We start from the raw sequence: 22,011 nt of genomic DNA on the forward strand, positions 1-22,011 counted from the left end.
GTTGTTTTCTTGGTTATGGCATTGAACACAAAGGGTATCGTTGTTGGGATCCTGTTTCTAATAAGTTACGCATCTCTCGTCGTGTTACCTTTTGGGACAATACTATGTTCTCTTCTCTTTCCAAATTTCATCACTCTGTCAATATTGACTCCCTATTTTTCACTGACTCCTCCAAAGAGCTGTTTTCAAGTCCTGAACTAGGTGATTTTGATGTGCTCAATACTAGCCCCACTCCACCTACCCCTGTTGAACCTGCACCAGTTGTTGATCCAGTACCTGCACTAGTTGTTGATCCAGTACCTGCGCCTGCATTTCCTCCTAACACTACTCTTCGTCTTTCTACCCGTGTAAGAGAAACTACTCATTATCTTTCTGATTTTCACTGTTACTCTACTATTGCAACCCTTAATGAGCCTTGTTCTTATCGTGAGGCAAGTACTGACCCTCTTTGGCAGCAAGCTACGACTGAAGAACTTCAGGCTTTAGAGAAAACTTATACTTGGGATTTAGTTGATCTTCCACCAAACAAGACCCCTATTGGTTGCAAATGGATTTACAAAATCAAGGCCCGTTCTGATGGAACTATTGAACGCTACAAAGCTCGCTTAGTAGCCAAAGGGTACACTCAAGAGTATGGTATTGACTATAAAGAAACTTTTGCTCCAGTGGCCTGATTAACATCTATTCGCAGTCTCTTAGCTATTGTTGCAGTTGGTAAATAGAAACTTTTCCAGATGGATGTCAAAAATGCTAGCATGATTTTAGGAAAATCTGTCTTTGCATGATTATAGGAGATTTGTGTAGCATAATTACAGCAATTAGCATGATTATATGAAAATCTGTCTTTACATGATTATAGGAGATTTGTATAGCATAATTACAATAATTATTATTCTTATCAAAATTAGCTCATATTCTCATGTACAAATAGATGTAATATCTCTATAAATAAGACACAAACAAATACACAATCATTTTCATCATTACTTGTATTCTTTCTGCTAACAGTTTAAATGAGTTTGTCTCTATTCCATTATTAGCACTATAACTGAGAAGATAATAGTTATAAATTGGCAATAATCCATTATGCATATTCATCACTTTCTAGGGCCTAATAATATTTGCAACTTGGCTTCTCCAACAAGTCTTTTACAGCAACACGACACCCACACATATATTTATATATTCTTTACCTAACATTGCCAATGACATATTTTGCACATTCATCATTCTCACTCTCCAGTAAAATGAGGCCAGGGCCGTATTATATTTGCCACTATTGCCTTCTCCAACAACTCTTTCACAGAAATACACACTCGCATATATATATATTAAACCCTAATGTGCACTTGATTAAAGTTAAATTATAAATAATTAAAACCGTAATCTGCACTTGATTAAATTATTCAAAACACGCTTTCACTTTTAATTTTTTTTTTTAATTTTTTACTATAGTATTTATTGCACCCTGTTCAAAACTAATCTCTAGTAGGGTCGAACTCACCTGACTTTGTGAATGAAATTCATCCACATGATAAGAGATGTCGAGTCTAACCATTTCCGAAGTCATAGAGGTCAGCTAGGATATGCTTGCAATCGGTAGATCAAATCTCATTAAGATGTTCAAAAGATTGGCACGACTAATGGGAGGTTGGATGAGTACCAGGCATATGACGGATGAATACGGTTAGCGTGATCCTCACCGAGAATCATGATAATAGTATAATTTCATAACAAATGGCTAAAAGCAAGCTCGAGATTGGTCAATAAGATTCCGAAATCCATGTTACTATGTCTCCTAAATAAGATTCCGAAAATCATGTTACTATGTTTCCTATCACCATGTAAATAGGTTCTCAACACCTACCCACGTGTGTTTTTGACAGATTCTCACAATACTACTATTTCATTGTCATATCAAATATATCAACTGACTTGAGCATAAAAGTGGTTGTCAAACTGCCACTCACCTCACTCTTTTCTATATTTTCAAGGAATCCAGTATCCAATTATCCTCATCTGACAAATCAAGAGAACACAGAAGCATAAAAAACTACCAGATTGATTTAAGTCACTCCACTTTATCTATCATCCTTGTATGTTTTTATTCTAAATTATATATATATACATATACGTGTGTGCGCGCGTGTGTGTGCCTGCGTGTGTGTGGTTAAATATTAATGATCAGTAGTTTGAAATAGTAAAAATTTATCATTATAATTTTGATTTTATATAGTATATTTGTCATACTTAATCTCAATTAATAAGATATGTGGCATGATGGAATATCTGTTAAAATATGATAAATTAATTAACCTGCAATTAAACATTTATTTAACAAGTTAATAATCGACAAGAATTATCTATCATCCTTAAATGATCTCCATAACTAAATTAAATCAACTATTTTAAATTAGCATAAGTTAAGCCTAAAAATAAAACATCTAAAATCAATAACTAAGAGCCTAAATCTATAAGATTGATTATAACCCCCAACTTTTCAAAAATGCTAATATTTACGGAATTTTTTGTTATTAATTATTTTTTCTTTTTATTTTTTTACTTCAACCACGTCCATTTACTGGAGTATGATAGCCAAGGAAACATAACTATGAGCTAGATCACTATACTGTTTACATGTCATTTTCTAATGCAATTATTAAGATTCTGCACTCTATCAAGTTAAAGTTTTTTTGTCCCATTCGAGGAAAAGCCAATATCAAGTTAAAATAATTTAAATCTTTGCATGCACTTTTAATTTTAATTAAAAATTTTAAATTATTAGTTTAATTTTTTTAAATTATTTTTTTCATTAAAATTAATGCTTGCAACTGTGTCCACTCTTGTTCATATACTACTATGAACTGTGTCCACCCTTGTTCAATACAGATTTTATGAAATGGTAATTTGATCGACTCATTGTTTTCTTCTCGTGGGCTTTGCCAGAGAGATCCACTCTTTCCTTGTCGATCTCGTTGCCAGGGATTAGCTCATGACAGTAAGCCAAGGCACACGCACGATGAAGGGCTCCACACGAGGCTCCTATTATTAATTAGTCAGATAATCTAATTCTTTTCTCAAATTATTATATGTTTATTCTTAGTTTAATTACTTTCTTATTGTTTTTAACATTTTGCGACACTGAGAATGAGAATCAAACCATGACAAGCCTCGCCTGCGCTGCACTTGCATGTCCAAGGTTTCAACATTCTCTCGCCTAGTCTGTGTGATTCTATGATATGTGATTGTGGATTTGCAGATTTGTCTAGATATATTTGAGGTAATTGATGTATTTTAGTGATTTGTGTATTTGTAGATTTTGATCATGTGAATTGTGATTTTGTCAAATGTATTTGATATGTTTGACTTAATTTTTCTTTTTACATAATGATTTTTATTGTTGTGTTGATGAATTGAAGATTTGGGGAATAGTTTGCCAAGGATTTTTAGAGGACGGGTTGCTCTGCAATGTGGACAGGAGATTGCCCTGAAAGCAATTTGCCGAACTGAAGGCGACATATTCTACATAATCAACCGGTAATATATGCAAGTACTTGGCACCTGAATCCTGTTACATAAATGGATTTCGGTAGTGAGTACCCAGAATATTAAACATAAATGAATTCGGGTAGCGGGCACGCAGAAAATTAAAGAAACTCGACAGGAGTATTTGAATCTATTTCAAATTTGATTAAAAATTTATTCAAACCTGTTCCAATTGAATTTGGTCCAGTTGGATACCCATAAATATTCACCCGATTATCATTACTAAGCTCATAAAATGATTTCTTAGTGAATTGAGACTGTAATAAATTAAAACAAACGTTTACATGCACTAGTAAATTATAAAATTAATTTTTGGTGATGATAGAACAACTTCAATGAATTTTTTTTTAAAAAAAATTGTGGACTTTATTTTTTTTTAATGTATTAGACATTATCGATCTTAGATGGTGTGAATCATGAGAATCTTTTTTATTTAATACTAGTCGCTCAAAATATATACATCATAATGTTAATATATTTTTTAAAATAAATACTGAGATATTATTATGTGAAAATTAAAATATATTATAGTAATAAAAATTTCAAGAATGCATCTTAATTACCGCAGGTCTATGCTTACCCAACCATAAGACCCCACATGGTTGTCCTTAAAGAAATGAGTAGTATCCTTCAAGAGCCTAAATCCTAGTTATAAATATTTCAATAGCATTTTCATCTCCACAAACCTTCATAATCCTTCTCTTCAAACCTTAAACACTTCCCAATTTGCCTTACCTTTACTTTCCACTCTCTTGAAAAGCAATGGCAGATGCAATTATTCTCTCCGACATTGCTGTGGAAATCATTAAGAAGCTGGGCTCACTAGTTCTTCAAGAGACTAGGCTGTGGTGGGGTGTCAAAGAGGAGCTTGAGAAACTCAGGGGGACAGTTTCAACTATCCAAGCTGTGCTTCTTGATGCAGAGGAGCAGTATTCGCAGAGTCATCAAGTCAAAGTTTGGGTCGATTCACTAAAAGAAGTATTTTACGATGCTGAAGACTTGTTAGATGAGTTCTCCACAGATGTTTTATTGAAGAAGATGATGACTGGCAATAAAATGGTGAAGGAGGTATGCTTCTTCTTTTCAAGCTCAAACCCATTTGTTTATGGTCTTAAAATGGCTCATAAGATTGAAAAAGTTAGAAGTAAATTCAATGAGATTGCTGCAAATCAGAAATTTTGCTTAGATAAGCTACCTGAGAAGACATTTCCTATGCTTGAGGAAAGAGACCAAACTCACTCATCTTTACCTCAAGTAGTTGTTGGCAGAGAAAATGATAAGAAGGTCATTGTTGAATTTCTTTTGTCTAATTCTAATTGTGGAGAGAATGTGTCCATTTTTTCCATTGTTGGTAGTGGAGGCTTAGGAAAGACAACACTTGCTAAACTTGCATATAATGATGAGATGGTGAAATCAAATTTTGAGCTTAAAATGTGGGTGTGCATTTCTGATAAGTTTGATGTCAAAATAATTGTTGAAAAGATTTTGGAATCTCTTGATCGTGAGAAACCTAAAAATCTTGAAATGAATACCTTGAAAGATCTTCTTCTTGAAAAAATTAATGACAAAAAATATTTACTTGTTTTGGATGATTTATGGAATGAGGATTCCGAAAAATGGTTTAAGTTGAAGGATTTGTTAGTTGGAGGTGCAAGTGGAAGCAAAATTATAGTAACCACACGTCTTGGAAATGTTGCGGAAATGATAAGATCAGAAAAAACACACAAATTAAAAGGCCTACTTACTAATGATTCATGGTCCTTACTTGCAAATGTGGCCTTTAAACCAGGGCAAGTGATGAGTCTAGAACATGAGAAAGTTGGAAAAGAAATTGTGGTAAAGTGTGATGGAGTCCCTTTAGCCATAATTGTAATAGGACGTGTATTGTATTTTAAAAAAACAGTAGATGAGTGGCAACTTTTCAAAGAAAAAGAACTTCCAAATTTAAATGAAAAGGGGAATAGTATTATGGAAACTCTTAAGCTGAGTTATAATCATCTACCTTCTCATTTAAAGCGTTGTTTTGCTTATTATTGTTTGCATCCGAAATATTATAGAATTCATGTAAGACATTTGGTGGGTCTTTGGATAGCACAAGGATTTATTAAATCTTCGGATTCAAAACAAAGTCTTGGAGATATAGGCTTAACATATTTCAGGGATCTTGTATGGAGGTTTTTCTTTGAAAAAGTAGAAGAAGATACATCGGGTAATGTAACATATTGTACAATGCATGATTTGATGTATGATCTTGCTAAGCTAGTAGCAAGAGAGGAAAACAATTTACTAAATTCAGATGCAGAGCATGCTCAAGAAGGAATTCGACATTTGTCTATTGATTTTCAAATTGAGTCATGGCAAAAAGTTGCAAGTTGCTCACCTAATATGAAAAAGTTGCGAACGTTTATATCATGGCCAAAAAAGCAAGATAAAGAAGTAGAATGCCATGAAATTTTGTCCAAGTTAAGTTGCGTAAGGGTATTGATTTTGCGTGGTATGGGATTTGAGAGAGTGCCAAGTTGCATTGACAAATTGAAACTTATAAGGTTTCTTGATCTTTCTCTTAATAAAGGCATTGAGATCCTTCCAGATTCCATTATTAATCTCCAAAACCTGCAAACTCTGTACCTACATAATTGTGAAAAGCTTAAGCAGTTGCCTAAGCATATGGAAAGGTTGGTCAATCTTAGGGATCTTGAAATTTGGGGATGTATTGGTTTGACACATATGCCCCGTGGGCTTGGTCAAGTGACTTCCCTTGAGATTTTGACAACATTCATACTGGCCAAAGACAATGGAGTCTCCAAGCGTAGTGGTGGACTCGGTGAATTATGTTACTTGAATAATTTGAGAGAAGATCTAGAGATTTTGAATCTTCAGTATGTGAAAAATCCAGCGTCTGAATTTGAGGCCGCCAATTTGAAAGAGAAGCAATACCTTCAATCCTTGACATTATCATGGAAATTGGGCGATCCCTACCATAATAATAGTGATAGTGGTCCAGATGATGTTGAAAATGACGAAGAAATGTCGTTAGAAGAGCTGCGGCCACACCTTAATCTAAAATGGTTGATTGTGTTTGGGTGCGGAAGACTCTTGTTTCCAAGCTGGATTTCTTCCCTCACTAATTTGGCAACACTTCAGATTGATGACTGCAAAAAATGCCAGTATTTTCCACCGTTGGAACAATTCCCTTCACTTAAACGTTTGATGATTGTGAATTTTACTGATCTGGAGTACATGGAGAGTGGGATTAATTTCGACAATGCATTATTCTTCCCTTCCTTAGAGGATCTCTCCCTCAAAAATTGCCCAAATCTGAAGGGATGGAGGAGGGTTACAGCCATGCCTCAGTTGCTACAATTTCACTGTCTTGATTATTTGGAGATCAGGTCTTGCCCTAACCTCACTTCAATGCCTCTTATTCCATCTATCCGAAAAATGGTATTGAAAAATACCAGCAAGAAGTCATTGGAGGATATACTGAAGATGAAGATTTCAGTGTCACAGTCAACCTCTTCTTCGATTTCCCTTTCTCAATTGCAAATTCTGACAATAGAGAACATTGAGGATCTAGAATTTCTGCCAGAGGAGTTGTGGCATCTACCCTCCCTTGAGCTTCTTGCCATCGAGGCTTGTGAGAAGCTCGATTTATCTGATGATATGCAGTGGCAGTACCTTAGAAGCCTCCGGGAGCTTCAATTAATAAATATGAACAAATTGGCATCACTCCCAAAGGGACTTCAACATGTTCCCTCTTTGCACAAACTCTCAATTGAAAGTTGTCGTCATTTGGAATCTTTACCGGAGTGGATGGAAAGCCTAACTGCATTACAATCTTTCTGTATTGAAGAATGCCCTCAACTGTCAGAAAGATGCAAAAACAACATGAGTACTGATTGGCCCAAGATTTCTCACATCCCAAATATTAGTATTGATGGAAGATGGATTCAAGAAGATGGCTGCTACAAATTATGATCAGAAGAATCAGACTGGGGTATATCCTTATCCTCTTCAATAAACTTTTTTTTTCCTGCCTTGGAAGCCGAGTTTTCATGTGTTTTTTTATATTGATGTTGCAGGTTGACAAATATCTTGCAATATTTTCTCTTAAATCTCAAAACTTTTGTTCATAGATGTTGAACAATTGGTTTGTAACCATGACAATATCCAGTAATTTCATTACCTTAATTTCTGTTGCAAGAATTTACTTCTGGCTCGTTATAATTTTTTCCTCTCTTTTTCCTCCAGTTAGGATGTACTGCTACTGCTTCTTAACTTTAGGATGGGGATTCATGGAGTAGCTTCATTTATGGAATTGTGATGAAGGAGGGCATTGTCATTGATCAACTTCTTCTACGAGTTCTTACTTCTCTTCACATTCCTTTTGTAAGTTAAATCAACAGCCTGCCTTAATTATTTGGCACTTACCAGCTTATCAGCAAGTATTCTCTCTTTATTAGAAAACTTAAGACCATGATTCCTACCTAGTATTGTAATTTTGTTTTCTTGATTCTCTACTTTTGAATGGAGTTGCCACTATGAAGAAGTCCCATAATCCCTCGTAGTTTTAGGTTCTACACTTTGAAAGAGAATTGGTTTGCAAGCTAGTAAGTTCCTCAGTTAATATAATGATATCAGAACCTCATTATGTTCAAATTTTTAGCTGAAGCATGATTTGTTGTTCACAAAACGAAATGCAGTGCCTGTTACACTCTACTCTCCTATACTAACTCACATAACTAACATGGAAAACCAATTAAGTTTATATAGCAGTATCTTAACTCAATTTAAATTAAAAAAAAAAAAAAAAAGCAACATTCACAAATCTTATTCCAGGTCCAAATATTTAGAAAACCAAAAACAAATTGAAAATAAAGAAAATAACATTTGTAGAAATAAGCTTATTACGTGCCTTGATCCCCATAACAGATATAAGAATGAATTTATTACAGTAGAATTCTACAAATAGAAATAAAATCTCTTGCACAGCCTGTCCATAAGGTCTCAAGGTGAAAAGCTTATGATGTGAGAATTAAGCAGACTAAGAGTCAATTAAATTATTAAAGATTTGAACTTCATATCAAGAAATTGCTAAAATTATGACCTTTCGTATTCTTCACCTCATGGACTGAACAGCAATGCAAGTCTCGGAATAGGAATTTAAGGCCTTTAATTGACAGGCATGGATGATTGGAGAAGCTTCGCCCAGTTCGCTTTCCACCACCCAAATGAAATTTGCCAACTTAAACCTCAAGGCAGGAAAAATTGAAGAAAACGGGCTGCTCAACACTACTCACATGACACCCAAAGAGCTGCTAGCACTTGTAGTGTAAATGGGGTTCCAATGACCTCTGCGGTACCCTCCTCTGTTGAAATTTTTGCTGCACTTGTGAATTAACCGTAGACTTTGTTTCCCCAAAACTTTTGATTCTTCTTTCAATTTCAATTCTCGACTCAAATGGAGGCTTGAGAGGGTTTTATGGTGGCTAAAGGACGGAAGAAAATGGCTTAAATTAACCATTGGCGTCAGAAACGCCGTGTGAAGAAATGGACAGCAGCGACACTCTTCTCTCCATTTCTTCGATTTTGGATTCTGTGGTGAAAGGGTACAACAGCTGGCTTCTTCAAGGTGAGGACAAGCATGAGAAAATGGAGTTTGATCAGCAATTGCTAGATTGTATTTGGTGGCCCTAGATTCTCCTTCCCCTCTTTTTGTTCCCTTATTAATTGGTAAAATAGCAAATGATTCCTTCCTTTCCTCTTCCATCTATGCTAGGCTAAAAGTTTGGGTCAATTTATGTTTATATTCAAAATTTTTAATTTTGTGTCAAATATTTAAACCTTATTTACTGTAAACTTGTAATTGTATAAAGGAGTAAAATTAAATTTGAAAAGTTAATGACAAATTATAATATAACACCTAAAATTTTATTTGATTAACAAATAAAAATTTTAGATATAATTGTAATTTAATATAAATATTTAGTATTTTTAATCTATTAATTAAACTTTATATTTAAAAAGAAAATAAACTTATATTTATTTTTAAAGGAAATTTTATACTAAAAATATTTTTATTAATTGAAATTAACATAATTATCTTTTGTATCAAACTAACTAAATATAAAATGTAAAAATAAATTCATACATTTTCATAAGGCAATTTAAAAAAGAATATATAATTAAAATGAATGTATTCCCTATGAATTGTAGCATCTATAAAATATATAATTTAATTAACATGTATATTTTATTTAATGGATGCTATAATTCATAATTAATTAGGTTTAAACATAAAATTTTTTCTCTGATTTTTTACTGAATTTTTTAAAATCTATTAATGAGTTTGAATTGTAATAGAAGATCGAGAAATGAAAAGAAAAAAAGTACTTAATGCAATAATATGCATGGTTTTACAATTCTATTCTTTTCTTTTAAAAAAAAAACAATTCTATAAAAATTTGTAAAGAACTAATATATTTTATTTTTTCATTTTAATAAGAATTGCAATACGAAAAATTCATATAAATTATATGAAATTTACATGTCTTGATATTATATATCATATATTTTGATCCGCATAATAAGTCGGGTCAATATATATAATTTTTTTTTCTAATTATTATTCACCGTCTTTTTAAAACTCATCAATGAGTTCAAATTCTAATTTAAGGAGAAAAAAACTAAGTGCAATAGTATGCATAGTTTTACAATCCTACACTTCACTTCACAGAAAAAAAAAAAAAAAAAAAGAAAAGGGAAAAAATCAATAGAAAAAATTATGTTCAAATCCAATTTATCATTAATTATAGTGTCTATTAAATAAAATACATGTAAATAAGAAGTAAACTACATTACAATTTTTGTGGGATGCATTCTTTTGAATTATATATTATTGTCAAAATTCGTTTGTAAGAAGGCATGAATAAAACTTCATGTGCTATATTATAATTTACCATTAACTTTTAAAATTCAATTTTACCCCTTTGAATACAATTGTGATAATTTTAAAGGTTTGGATATAATCATAATGTGATCTATACGTAGTTTGATCTTCATGGTCATTGTGAATTTAATGTCTCTACCTACGTGGATGCCCAAACTCACCTCAAAGCAGTTGTTGATATTGACAATTGGTGAGTTAACTATGACAATTTCATATGGTTAATTACTCAATTTCATTGGCAAGAGTTTATTTCTAGCTTCTTATTATTTTTTTTTTCTTACTTTTTGGATTGAACAATACACGATTTCTACATTGTAGGATGGGAATCATTGTGATGAAGGTCGCTGTCATCTATCAACTTCTTTTCACCTCATTCCTTTGTAAGTTAAATCAACAACACATTTGTACTGCTAAATACAGAGGTGGAAAGGCATTGGTTCTGAAAGCAAAATTATATTACTGGGTTGTTTTTTTTTTTTTTTTCTTTTTCTAATTTACAAGTTCCATCAGACAGTGTTGTAAGTATTACTGGGTATTTTTCCCAACATTTATTTTTTGTTATGACCCCTTTCCCTGATATTTAATTTGGCTTTTCAGGAAAAAAATGACCATCTCGAATTTCTTCCAAAAAATGTAAAGCATTTGCCCCAAATTGAAGCCTTATCTTGGGAAGTGTGATATGGAAGGTACTCAATACGAGAAGCTTGTTCTGTTCAAAGGTCCTCTGGTTCTTCATAATATATATAGTTTTTATAATTTATTTATTTATATCTTCTCTTCAAAATTCATCAATTTATGTAATTGTGGAATCAGTTGTACTTTTTATCACCAAATTCCCATGGTTTTTTTCCTTGTCTTAATTTGACAACATTAATTGAGCAGTGCGAAACCAGTGCCGTTCACTGGTTGAATGACATGATTTTCCAATAGACACATAAGGATTTTATGCATGATTCTGCCTTTACTTGCTTGTTATAATTATGCCACTCATTCTTTTAAGAGAAACATGTTGACCAATTTGTGCCCTAAATATAGGCTTCTTGAGCTTTTAAGTCATTGATGCATACTTACCAGCAAGCATTCCTATTTCTTAATTTTATTTTCTTGATCCTCTAGTTATAGGTGGAACTGCCACTACGAAGAAATCCATACCAGAATTTTAGCTTCTACGTGTTGCAAGAGAATTGATTTTCTATGCAGAAACTGACAAGCTAGTAAGTGTCTCAGCTGATAAAATGATGAACCTCCTTATATTTAAATTTTTTGGCTAAAGAATGATTCTTATTGTTGTTCTCGTAAACGTAATGCAGTGTAAACAACATGACCATTGATCAGTGTTTTATGGAAACACTTTAGACTAGGATGAAGTTCCGGGTTACAATGCATTGAGACCATCATATCATGGCTGCAGTTATCTGAAATTAATAGACAGTCATAAATATTCCTGTTGTAGCATTGTGTTGAAAGTGCTTCCTTGAATATTCTATGCTACAATTTGGATGGTTTAAAGGGGTTCTAACATTTAGTTTTGGAGTATCAATCTGATCTCTAAATGTTGAGAGAGAAAGCATTTTGACAAGATTTGGGTGCTGGGGAAATTAGGATTTATTCCTTCCATCCAGTTGTGGGGTAAGTCCTATTACTGGGTTGTCTTTTCTTATCATTTTTTTGTTATATTTTCTTGTAGATGAACAATTAACTATAAAAAGCCCATAGTTTACCTATCTTTGATTTGGTTTCCAGGAAAACAAAATGACGACCAGGAGTTTCTTCTAGAAAATGGAAAGCATCTGCCCAAATTTGGGTGTAATTTCCAAGCATGTAATATGGAAGAAACTTGCTTTGTCCAATGCTCCTCTGTTTTTTCTGATGATGCGCAGTGGCAATACCTTAGTAGCATCCAGAGCTTCAATTTAGAAATATGAACAAACTGGCGTCCCTCCCAAAGGGATTTCAACATGTTCCCACTCTGTGCAGACTCACAATGGACAGTTGCCCTAATTTGATGCCTTTACAGGAGTGGATGGAAAGCCTCACCCACATTACAAGCTTTCTGGATTGTAGAATGTCCTAAACTGTCATAAAGATGCAAAAACAACATGGGTGCTAATTGGCCCAAGATTGCTCTCATCCCATATGATAGTATTGATGGAAGATGGATGCAGGAGGATGGTTGTTACAAATTATAATCAGAAGAATTAGGCTTCCTTCGTGTATGTCCTTATCCTCCACCATAACTTATTTTTTTCTCTCTCCAATTTGCAAGCACACTCTTGTATTTATAGTTAATGTGTTTTTATGTTTGGCATTCATTCTGATGCTTACTAGTTTTGTACTGCTGAATGCAGTTGATGATGGTTCTGTCTTGTTGAAAGATGCCAGAGAAACAATTGTGGATTTGCCTCTCATGTGCCAGCAAGTGCTATTTTATTATTGACTTGTGCATGTTTATTTCTTCGTCTTTTTGAGTGACTGGTACATAATATCTAATAGTTTGCATCAATCTCAATGCTTGCTCATTACCCACGCAGCAGCATGAAAAATTAGGGACTCATTACCTATTTAGTGGCAACTGATCATCTAACTTATCTGCAATAATTTGTTAAAGGTATGGAGATTTTTCGAGACCATAATCTCTTATTTCCCAATTGCCATAATTTTAGGGACCCTATTTACTTCTATAAAATTGGGAATTTTTCGAAACTGATTACCTCTAATGTCTGTCATTGTGTCTAGGCCTGAAGCAAAGATCTGATTCTGATTCAAGCAGATTTAGGGGTCATAATCATGAAAGGTTCAATGATGCTGTCTAGCTGAGACCTGATCAGTTGATTATATATATGAACCTTGCAATTTAATATTGCACAAGAAATGGAGGTTTTTTATTGCAATTTAGTATCACAGCAAGACGTCTACGAACTGGTTTGAATTTAGTTCTGGAAACTGAAGATTGCTGAGAAATCAACTATGATCTCTGAAGGCACAAGTAAGAACTAGCAATCTGGGACGCCCTGAAAGAATTTCCTAATTTTTAAGATTTTAGCTGAACGATTAATGGTCTTTTTTTTCCTCAAAATCCAATATATATTATATATATGGGACCTAGAATTTCTGCATATTCAGTTGAAATTCTGCTAGAATTTCTGCATATGTATGTGAACCTTACTTCACTTCAATGCCTTAATATTTGGGATTGTCCACAAATAACAACCTTGTCTTCTGCCATGTGGCATGCAGTGGTGGAAAAATCATTGGTTAAACAAAATAAGATTCAGCGCTTCATAATTCTTCAAATCTAACTTATTCCTTCCATCTAGTTGTTTGGTAAGTCTTATTACTGGGTTGTTTTTCTATCATTTTTGTTGTTATATTTTCTTGTGCATGGACAATTAAATATCAAAAAGCCCACAGTTTTACCTTTCTTTAATTTGGTTTCCGGGAAAACAAATTGACAATCTGGAGTTTCTTCTGGAAAATGTTTAAGGCATTTGCCCCAACTGAGGTCTAATCTTCAGGCATGTGATATTTAAGGTACTCAGCACAAGAAACATGCTCTGTTCAATGGTGCTTTGTTTTTTATTAACATTTCCATTTTTATAAATTATATTCATTTGTTACTTTACTGCAGAAATCATTTACGTGATTGCAGAATTGTTTGAACTTCTGTTACCAGATGCATGTTCTGAGTGAGATCCAGAGTGTTCGGAGATTTGAGGTTTTATGTAGGTATTCATTTTCCTTGTCTTGTCATATTTAACTTTCCTATATTACATGAAGTAACAAACTTAAAACAGAAACTTCAGCACTTCGGGGACTGTTTATCCTTTTAATGTTAGTTTCAGGCTGTTATGCTGATATTGTGAATCAATAGATTGAAGCATTTCCATTTAATTTTAATCGAGCTATGGAATTTCAAATGAGCATTCTGCAACTATTGTCTTCAATTTCAGAGTTTGGAAGTTGATAATGTTCTAATTTGTTGAAAGATGCCAGAAAAGAACAGTTGTGAATTGGCCTCTCTTGTGCAAGGAAGGTTTTTTTTTTTGGGTATGTTCATCACCTTCACATGCATTGCTATGAACATAATCCAAGTATAAATTATTTGTTCTTTTTTAAAAAAAAAAAAATTCATTTTCTATTTTTTGACAGTCTGGTGCATTGTGCAAAATTTTCAATCTATATGGACCCAATTGCAGTTTAGACTTTAAAGGAAACCTTGCGGGCACAACTACATGGTACTCATCTCAGTTATTTTCTCCAAATATGTTAATTTTCACAAAAGCCATTTGGAATTTGGGAAAAGGTGTCTTTTGGATTTAGAAGAGTTCCGAGTTTCAATTTTTCAATTTATTGTTACATTACTTTTAATTTTGTGTGTGTCTGTGATTTAAAAACTTCTTCTTCTGTGTTTTTCTTTGTGTGTAGTGAAAGAGAAGCCCATCCATCGATCAAAGCTTCGGAGTTATCTTGTGCCAATTTGTCTCTTGTTGACTCATCTAATTCTATTGTGGTTGAATCGAATTCAAAGAATGTTGTTTCTTGGGTTCTTAAACCGGATTCCACTCCTTGGCAACTATCATTGGTGATTAACTCCATTGTGACCAGCATTGAATCCCTTCCACCTGTTTACCTTTTGCTTCTCCTCACGAGAATCCAACTCAGTTGCAGATTTGTTGGCCAAACAAGGTTCAAGGCGCAATGAAGATTTCATTGCTTTCTTATAAATCCTGGTTTGAAATTGTTGGATGTATTTGTGTATTCAGCATGTCTCTTTTGTTTGTTTGTTTGTTGTTTTTCTCTTGAGATGTGAGCTGGCTTATGGTTCCAGGATTGTATCCCTTTGGCTCTAGGCTTGTAGTTTTGCTCCGTCCAGGTTTTTTACTTAGCATGCGTCATCCTAGGTTGGGTGTACTGGGTAGGTCTAATGACCTGGGTTTAGTTGGATAACACATGCTAAGTTTTTCCTAGATTTATTAATAAAATAATTTTACTTATAAAAAATAAAAAGTGCAGTCTAGCATTGGAGAGCATGGATCAAGCTTCCTCAACATAAATTTGGATTGAATTTGGACTTTGAGTTGGGGTCAGGAAGTTGTTCTGTTTGGAACTCTGCTTTCGATTTTATTAGCAAACTGAAAGAATTGCAATACTAACAATAACAGTATCTCCAATTGTAGAAATCAACTTCAACGGATTTTTGTGGATGGATTGATAAAAAATGTGAAAGCTTTCATCTAGCAGCTCCATTTTCCAAGAAGATAACGGTCTTTGCTTTGCACCAATTTGGCATTTCAATGGTGTCCAGCTGTATTGTTCATTTCTTGATACCATCAAAACCAGTTCGATTATGGTCTTAAAATAGCTCATAAGATGAAAGATATTAGAGAGAGATTATATGAGACTGCTTTGTTTTTTTAGTTCACACGACTTTTACGGTACACAACAATTTATTTTACCATTTAAAGATTTATTTAAATTATGAAAAGAATAAAATACCAACATTTTTTTTGGTTAGCATTTTATATATTTATTTAATTACTCATTAAAAAAATAAAAATTTTGTATAGAATTAAATAAAATAAAAGTATACGTAGTCAATTACACATTTAGCATAAGCATAGGATCTTGAGATGCATTTAGCCATTAACTATCTGCAGAATGATAATACTAGATACTTGACAATGCAAATACTAGATAATTAATAATATAATATTAAAGTGATTCAGCTAAAAAAAATTATTGAGCTAATAATCTAATGATGAGATAAATTTCAAGATGGAATTAATGATAAGAAACAAACAAAGCCTGTTTGATATTGTTATTGAAATTATTGTTAAAAATATCATTTTTGGAAAATGTTATTTAAAGGGTATTAAAAATTGACTGAAAATTAAATTTAATATGTTCTATTCTACTCAACTCAACTCAACTAAGTCTTTATCCCAAAAATTTGGGATCGGCTATATGGATTCTCTTTCTTCACTCTAAACGATTTTGGATTAAATCCTCAGAAATGTGTAATGCTTCTAGGTCATGTTGTACTACTCTCCTCCAAGTCAGTTTAGGCCTACCTCTTCTTTTCTTTCTATCCTCTAACCTAATGTGTTCTACTTGTCTAACTGGAGCTTCCGTATGTCTACATTTCACATGATCAAATCACCTCAATCTCCCTTCTCTCAACTTATCCTCAATTGGCACCACTCCTACCTTTTCTCTAATACTCTCATTACGGACTTTATCTAGTCTAGTATAGCCACTTAACCACCTTAACATTCTCATCTCCGCAACTCTTAGCTTAGACACATACGACTCCTTCAGTGCTCAACACTCACTACCATATAATATGGCCGATCGTATGGCAATACGGTAAAATTTTCCTTTCAACTTATTGGGAATCTTGTGATCACATAAAACTCTCATGGCACGTCTCCACTTCAACTATCCGGCTTTACTCCTATGACTAACATCCTCCTCACATCCCCCATTGACTTGAAGGACTGAGCAAAGATTTTTAAAGTGATTACTTTGGGACAGTACCACTCCATCCAAACTAACTCCTTCTCTATCACCAATTTGGTCTTCACTGAACTTGCAATGCATGTATTCTGTCTTTGTTCTACTTAACTTAAAGCCCTTTGACTCTAGAGTACTTCTCCAAAGCTCTAGCTTTCTATTGACTCCTTCTCGTGTCTCATCTATCAGAACTATATCATCTACAAACATCAAGCACCAAGGGATACTCTCTTGTATATGTTTCGTCAATTCATCTAAAACTAATGTAAAAAGGTAAGGACTTACAGCTGAACCTTGGTGTAATCCAACTGAGATAGGAAAATCTCTTGTGTCCCCTCCTACTGTGCGCACAATAGTAGTTGCTCCTTCATACATATCTTTCAACACTTGTATGTACCTAATAGATACCCTTTTTTGTTCTAATTCTCTCCATAAGACATATCTTGGAACACTATCATAAGCATTTTTCAAATCGATAAAAACCATGTGTAGATCTTTATTCCCATCTCTATATTTCTCCATCAAGCTTCTAATGAGAAAGATCGCTTCCATAGTTGAACGACCGGGCATGAAGCCAAATTGATTGGGAGAGATAGAAGTATCATGACGTAGTCGATGTTCCACAACTCTCTCCTATAACTTCATAGTATGGCTTATGAGTTTAATTCCCCTATAGTTTGAGCAACTATGTATGTCTCCCTTATTTTTAAAAATAGATACTAAAATACTCCTCCTCCATTCATCAGGCATTTTCTTCGAGTTTAGAATTTTATTAAATAATTTAGTTAACCATGCCACTCCCATATCTCCCAAACACTTTCACACTTTAATTGGTATTCCATCGGGTCCACAGGCTTTATCCACTTTCATTCTCTTAAGTGCTTCTTTTACTTCTAAAAATCTAATTCTTCTAGTATAATTCACATTCTTTTCTATTGCTCTGTAATCTATATTCACGTTATTACCATCTTGACTATTATTAAAGAGATCCTCAAAATAATTTCTCCATCTTTCTTTAATGTCCTCATCTTTCACCAACACTTTTCCTTCTTTATCCTTAATGCACCTAACTTGATTGAAATCTTGACATTTCTTTTCTCTCCTCCTTGCTAATCTATAAATATCTTTCTCCCCTTCTTTAGTTTCAAGTTTCTCATATAACTTTTCAAAGGCCTGCGCTTTTGCTTGACTAACTGCCTTTTTTGCCTCTTTCTTTGCTACTTGTACTGTTCATATGCCTCATTATTATCACACTTAGGTAATTTCTTATACCATTTTCTCTTTCTCTTGACTGCCTTTTGTACTTCCTCATTCCACCACCATCTCTCTTTTGAGGGTGGTCTATGTCCTCTAGACTCTCTAAGTACTTTTCTAGCTACTTCTCTAATCTTTGATGCCATCTGTATCCACATACCATTGGCCTCCATATCTAGCTTCCATGCTTCAGACTTAAGAAGTTCATTGGTATTAGACTCCTAAGTTTGCTTTCAGCTAATGTTTATGTGTGCCAAGAAACTATAAAATTAAGAAGTTTTCATGCATATATTCGTATATAAAACATGTAGATTTGAAAGTTATATTTTTAAATAAGTTTTAACATGTTAGGACGATGTATTTGATAAAGAAAGTCTAATTATGAAACCTTCCTTCTTTTATCCTCATTTTAATATTTTTATAGTATTTTCTTACCCTTCACATATGATCGTTCATCCAAAAATTATATACATATAAGGCTATAAATTTTCTATTTTTAAACTTTTATGTAATCAAATTTAAATTTGCCAATTATATTTACAAATTGAAACCAACTTGAATAATTCACTGGAGTCCACAGTTCTAAGAAGTTGACATTGACTTATTTACAACCACTCAAATTTTTGGTGATAATAGAATGAATATTTTAAAAAACAATTTATGGACTTGATTTTTCTTTTTTTACTTATTGCTTGTTCACATTCATTCACTGATTGAACTAATAAGAAGATTTTTTTTATCCATAAATTTTAATTTAATTATACTTAATTTTAATCAGCTATAAGCCCTTACCTTTTTACATTAGTTTTAGATGAATTGACGAAACATATACAAGAGAGTATTCCTTGGTGCATGATGTTTGCGGATGATATTGTTCTGATAGATGAGACGCGAGGAGTCAATAGAAAGCTAGAGCTTTGGAGAAGTACTCTAGAGTCAAAGGGCTTTAAGTTAAGTAGAACGAAGACAGAATATATGCATTGCAAGTTCAGTGAAGGCCAAACTGGTGATAGAGAAGGAGTTAGTTTGGATGGAGTGGTACTGTCCCAAAGTAATCACTTTAAATATCTAGGCTCAGTCATTCAAGTAGATGGGGGATGTGAGGAGGATGTTAGTCATAGGATTAAAGCCGGATGGTTAAAGTGGAGACGTGCCATGGGAGTTTTATGTGATCGCAAGATTCCCAATAAGTTGAAAAAGAAATTTTACCGTACAGCTATATGACCGGCTATGTTATATGGTAGTGAGTGTTGGGCACTGAAGAAGTCATATGCGTCTAAGATAAGAGTTGCAGAGATAAGAATGTTAAGGTAGATGAGTGGCCATACTAGACTAGATAAAGTCCATAATGAGAATATTAGAGAAAAGGTAGGAGTGGTGCCAATTGAGGATAAGTTGAGAGAAGGGAGATTGAGGTGGTTTGGTCATATGAAGCGTAGACATATGGAGGCTCCAGTTAGACAAGTAGAGCACATTAGGTTAGAGGATAGAAAGAAAAAAAGGAGTAGACCTAAATTGACTTGGAGGAGAGTAGTACAACATGACCTAGAAACATTACACATTTCTGAGGATTTAACCCAAAATCGTCTAGAGTGAAGAAAGCGAATCCATATAGTTGACCCCAAATTTTGGGATAAAGGCTTAGTTGAGTTGAGTTGAATATACTTAAATCATCTTTAAAATTATAATTAATAAAATGTAATAGGAAAATAATATAGAGAATTTTGAACCAAAACCACAAAATTAACATTTCTTTAAAAATATCTAATGAAAATGCTGAGGAAAGTTCATCAAAAAATTAATATTTTGTGTCAATAACTTCAAAGTTCACATATCTGTAGTGGAGAATGTCGACGTCAACATTATAATCAGAGAAAGATATTTACTCCCTGCAATAATTCAAGTATAGGACATCGTTGAGAGCAATAATTCAAATCCATACGTCCTGTCAATTATTAATTATGTCTATTTTCAATTAATTTCATTATTATTTTCCTTTTATTTTATTTTTTAATAAACAAAAATCCTAAATATACATTTAATAAATAAATTTTGATATCTCTAATGTTACCCACATAGAATATGTTTTAACTTTTATTTAATCCATATTAAAAGTCATAACTTATATGTAATCTGCAAATTAATTAATAATTTCTGGATTCCGATCAACAGTTAGGTCTCGTGTAAGGAATTGTAATGTGGATTTCCTAAACTAATTTAATAATGAGAAATTTAATACAGTCCACAATTCCAATAACTTGAAAGGGATTTTTCTTCTTATCTTAGATATTGTGAATCCTGGGAAACTTTTTTATTTAACATTAGTTGTTCAAAGAGTAGACATCATAATTATACATGTTAAATTTTAATTTTATATATATATATATATATATATATATATATATATATATATATATATATATATATATATATATATATATATATATATTTAAAATAAATTCTGAGATAATATTATGTGAAAAATAAATATCGTACAGTAATAAAAATTTCAAAAATGCATCTTACTAGAGGTGATCAGTACCTACCTAACCAGGCAAAGAACATGGTGTTTTCTTCATATTCTTACCTTAAGCTGAAATGAATTCATCTGTTTCATCCTCCTTTTCTTCTCTTAAGCTGAAATATTCATTGATTGCATCAATAATATCACTACATGCCTTACAATGCAAAACCATTTAAACTTCTCAATTGCATAAATTATTTTATTTTCCTTCAATTGCATAAAATATTTTCATTTTCTTTTTTTTTTCACATAAATTGCACTATCATACAATTAGTATTAATTTTTTTTACCTAGACCGTATCAATCATATATTGAAAATACAAAATTTATAATAAAATTCATCTATTAAATACATAAATTTCATATATTTTTGTCTATCGGCTGAGTCTAGGCAACATGTTTGCATCTGTTTCTTTTTTTTTTTTTTTTTCTCCTCCTTTTTCCATAAGAACCCACACGATTGTCCTTAAAGAAATGAGTAGCATCCTTCAAGAGCCTAAATACTTGTTATAGATATTTCCGTAGCATTTTCATCCTCCACACATCTTCGTAATCCTCCCCTTCAAACCTAAAAGTGAAGTCTAGCATTGAGGAGCATGAATGAAGCTTCTTCAATATAAATTTGGATTGCATTTAGACTTTGAGTTGGTGGTACTAAAATATAAAGAATTTATACTTAAATGGAAAGGGATCGTAACTTTTCACACAAAGGATTCAATATTGGAATCGGGAAGTTGTTCTGTTTTTATATCATCAAATAGAGCATCATCTCATGACAGAGTATATGGAACTCTGCTTTTGATTTTATTAGCAAACAGAAAGAATTGCAATAATAACAATAACATCTCCTCTATAGAGAAGAATTGTCTTGCATTTTCCAGCAAAATTAAAGCTTGCTACTCTTTGTTGTGGTTCACATGCATGGGACATGAAATGGTGTTATCACCTATTCTAGAACAGAGTTTATCATATGGAATTTTTTTTCTTTTTTTTTTTTTTATGGATGTGAAGTTTTCTTAAAACTACATTCTCATATTTTCCGCAAGTGTTTTGGATCATTTGTTCTTTAATAGAATTGGAAAATTCCCTGTAAATAATCACTTTGAACGTGTTTTCTGTGTGTCCAGCCATCTGGTTCAAGCAAATTTAAGGATCATAATCATGCAAGGATGATGCTTAATTACTTGGAAAACCATTCTAATGGAAATATCACAGAAAAGATGAA

The 22,011-nt window shown here is 32.9% G+C and overlaps 1 protein-coding gene and 1 long non-coding RNA gene across 5 annotated transcripts; both read left to right on the forward strand.

The window, feature by feature from the left end:
- The first annotated feature begins 4,308 nt into the window (after positions 1-4,308).
- LOC131172518 (putative disease resistance protein RGA3) lies at positions 4,309-10,941 on the forward strand. Its single transcript, XM_058133428.1, has 3 exons — positions 4,309-7,543; positions 7,629-7,935; positions 10,814-10,941. The coding sequence occupies exon 1, from the start codon at positions 4,309-4,311 to the stop codon at positions 7,522-7,524; it is 3,216 nt and encodes a 1,071-aa protein (XP_057989411.1). The 3' UTR covers positions 7,525-7,543; positions 7,629-7,935; positions 10,814-10,941.
- A 119-nt stretch (positions 10,942-11,060) lies between these two features.
- Positions 11,061-15,525, forward strand: LOC131168919 (uncharacterized). Of its 4 annotated transcripts, none has more exons than XR_009142993.1 (11): positions 11,061-11,181; positions 11,612-11,709; positions 11,806-12,124; positions 12,239-12,708; positions 12,844-13,103; positions 13,232-13,481; positions 13,733-14,026; positions 14,124-14,217; positions 14,332-14,542; positions 14,645-14,730; positions 14,921-15,525. It is a non-coding gene; the product is annotated as an uncharacterized LOC131168919 (long non-coding RNA). The 4 variants fall into 4 exon arrangements; XR_009142995.1 differs by having other exon boundaries at positions 11,119-11,214; XR_009142994.1 differs by lacking the exon at positions 11,806-12,124 and having other exon boundaries at positions 11,062-11,181.
- Positions 15,526-22,011: the final 6,486 nt, after the last annotated feature.

Source organism: Hevea brasiliensis, chromosome 14 (genome assembly GCF_030052815.1).
Source record: "Hevea brasiliensis isolate MT/VB/25A 57/8 chromosome 14, ASM3005281v1, whole genome shotgun sequence".
NCBI lineage: Eukaryota > Viridiplantae > Streptophyta > Magnoliopsida > Malpighiales > Euphorbiaceae > Hevea > Hevea brasiliensis.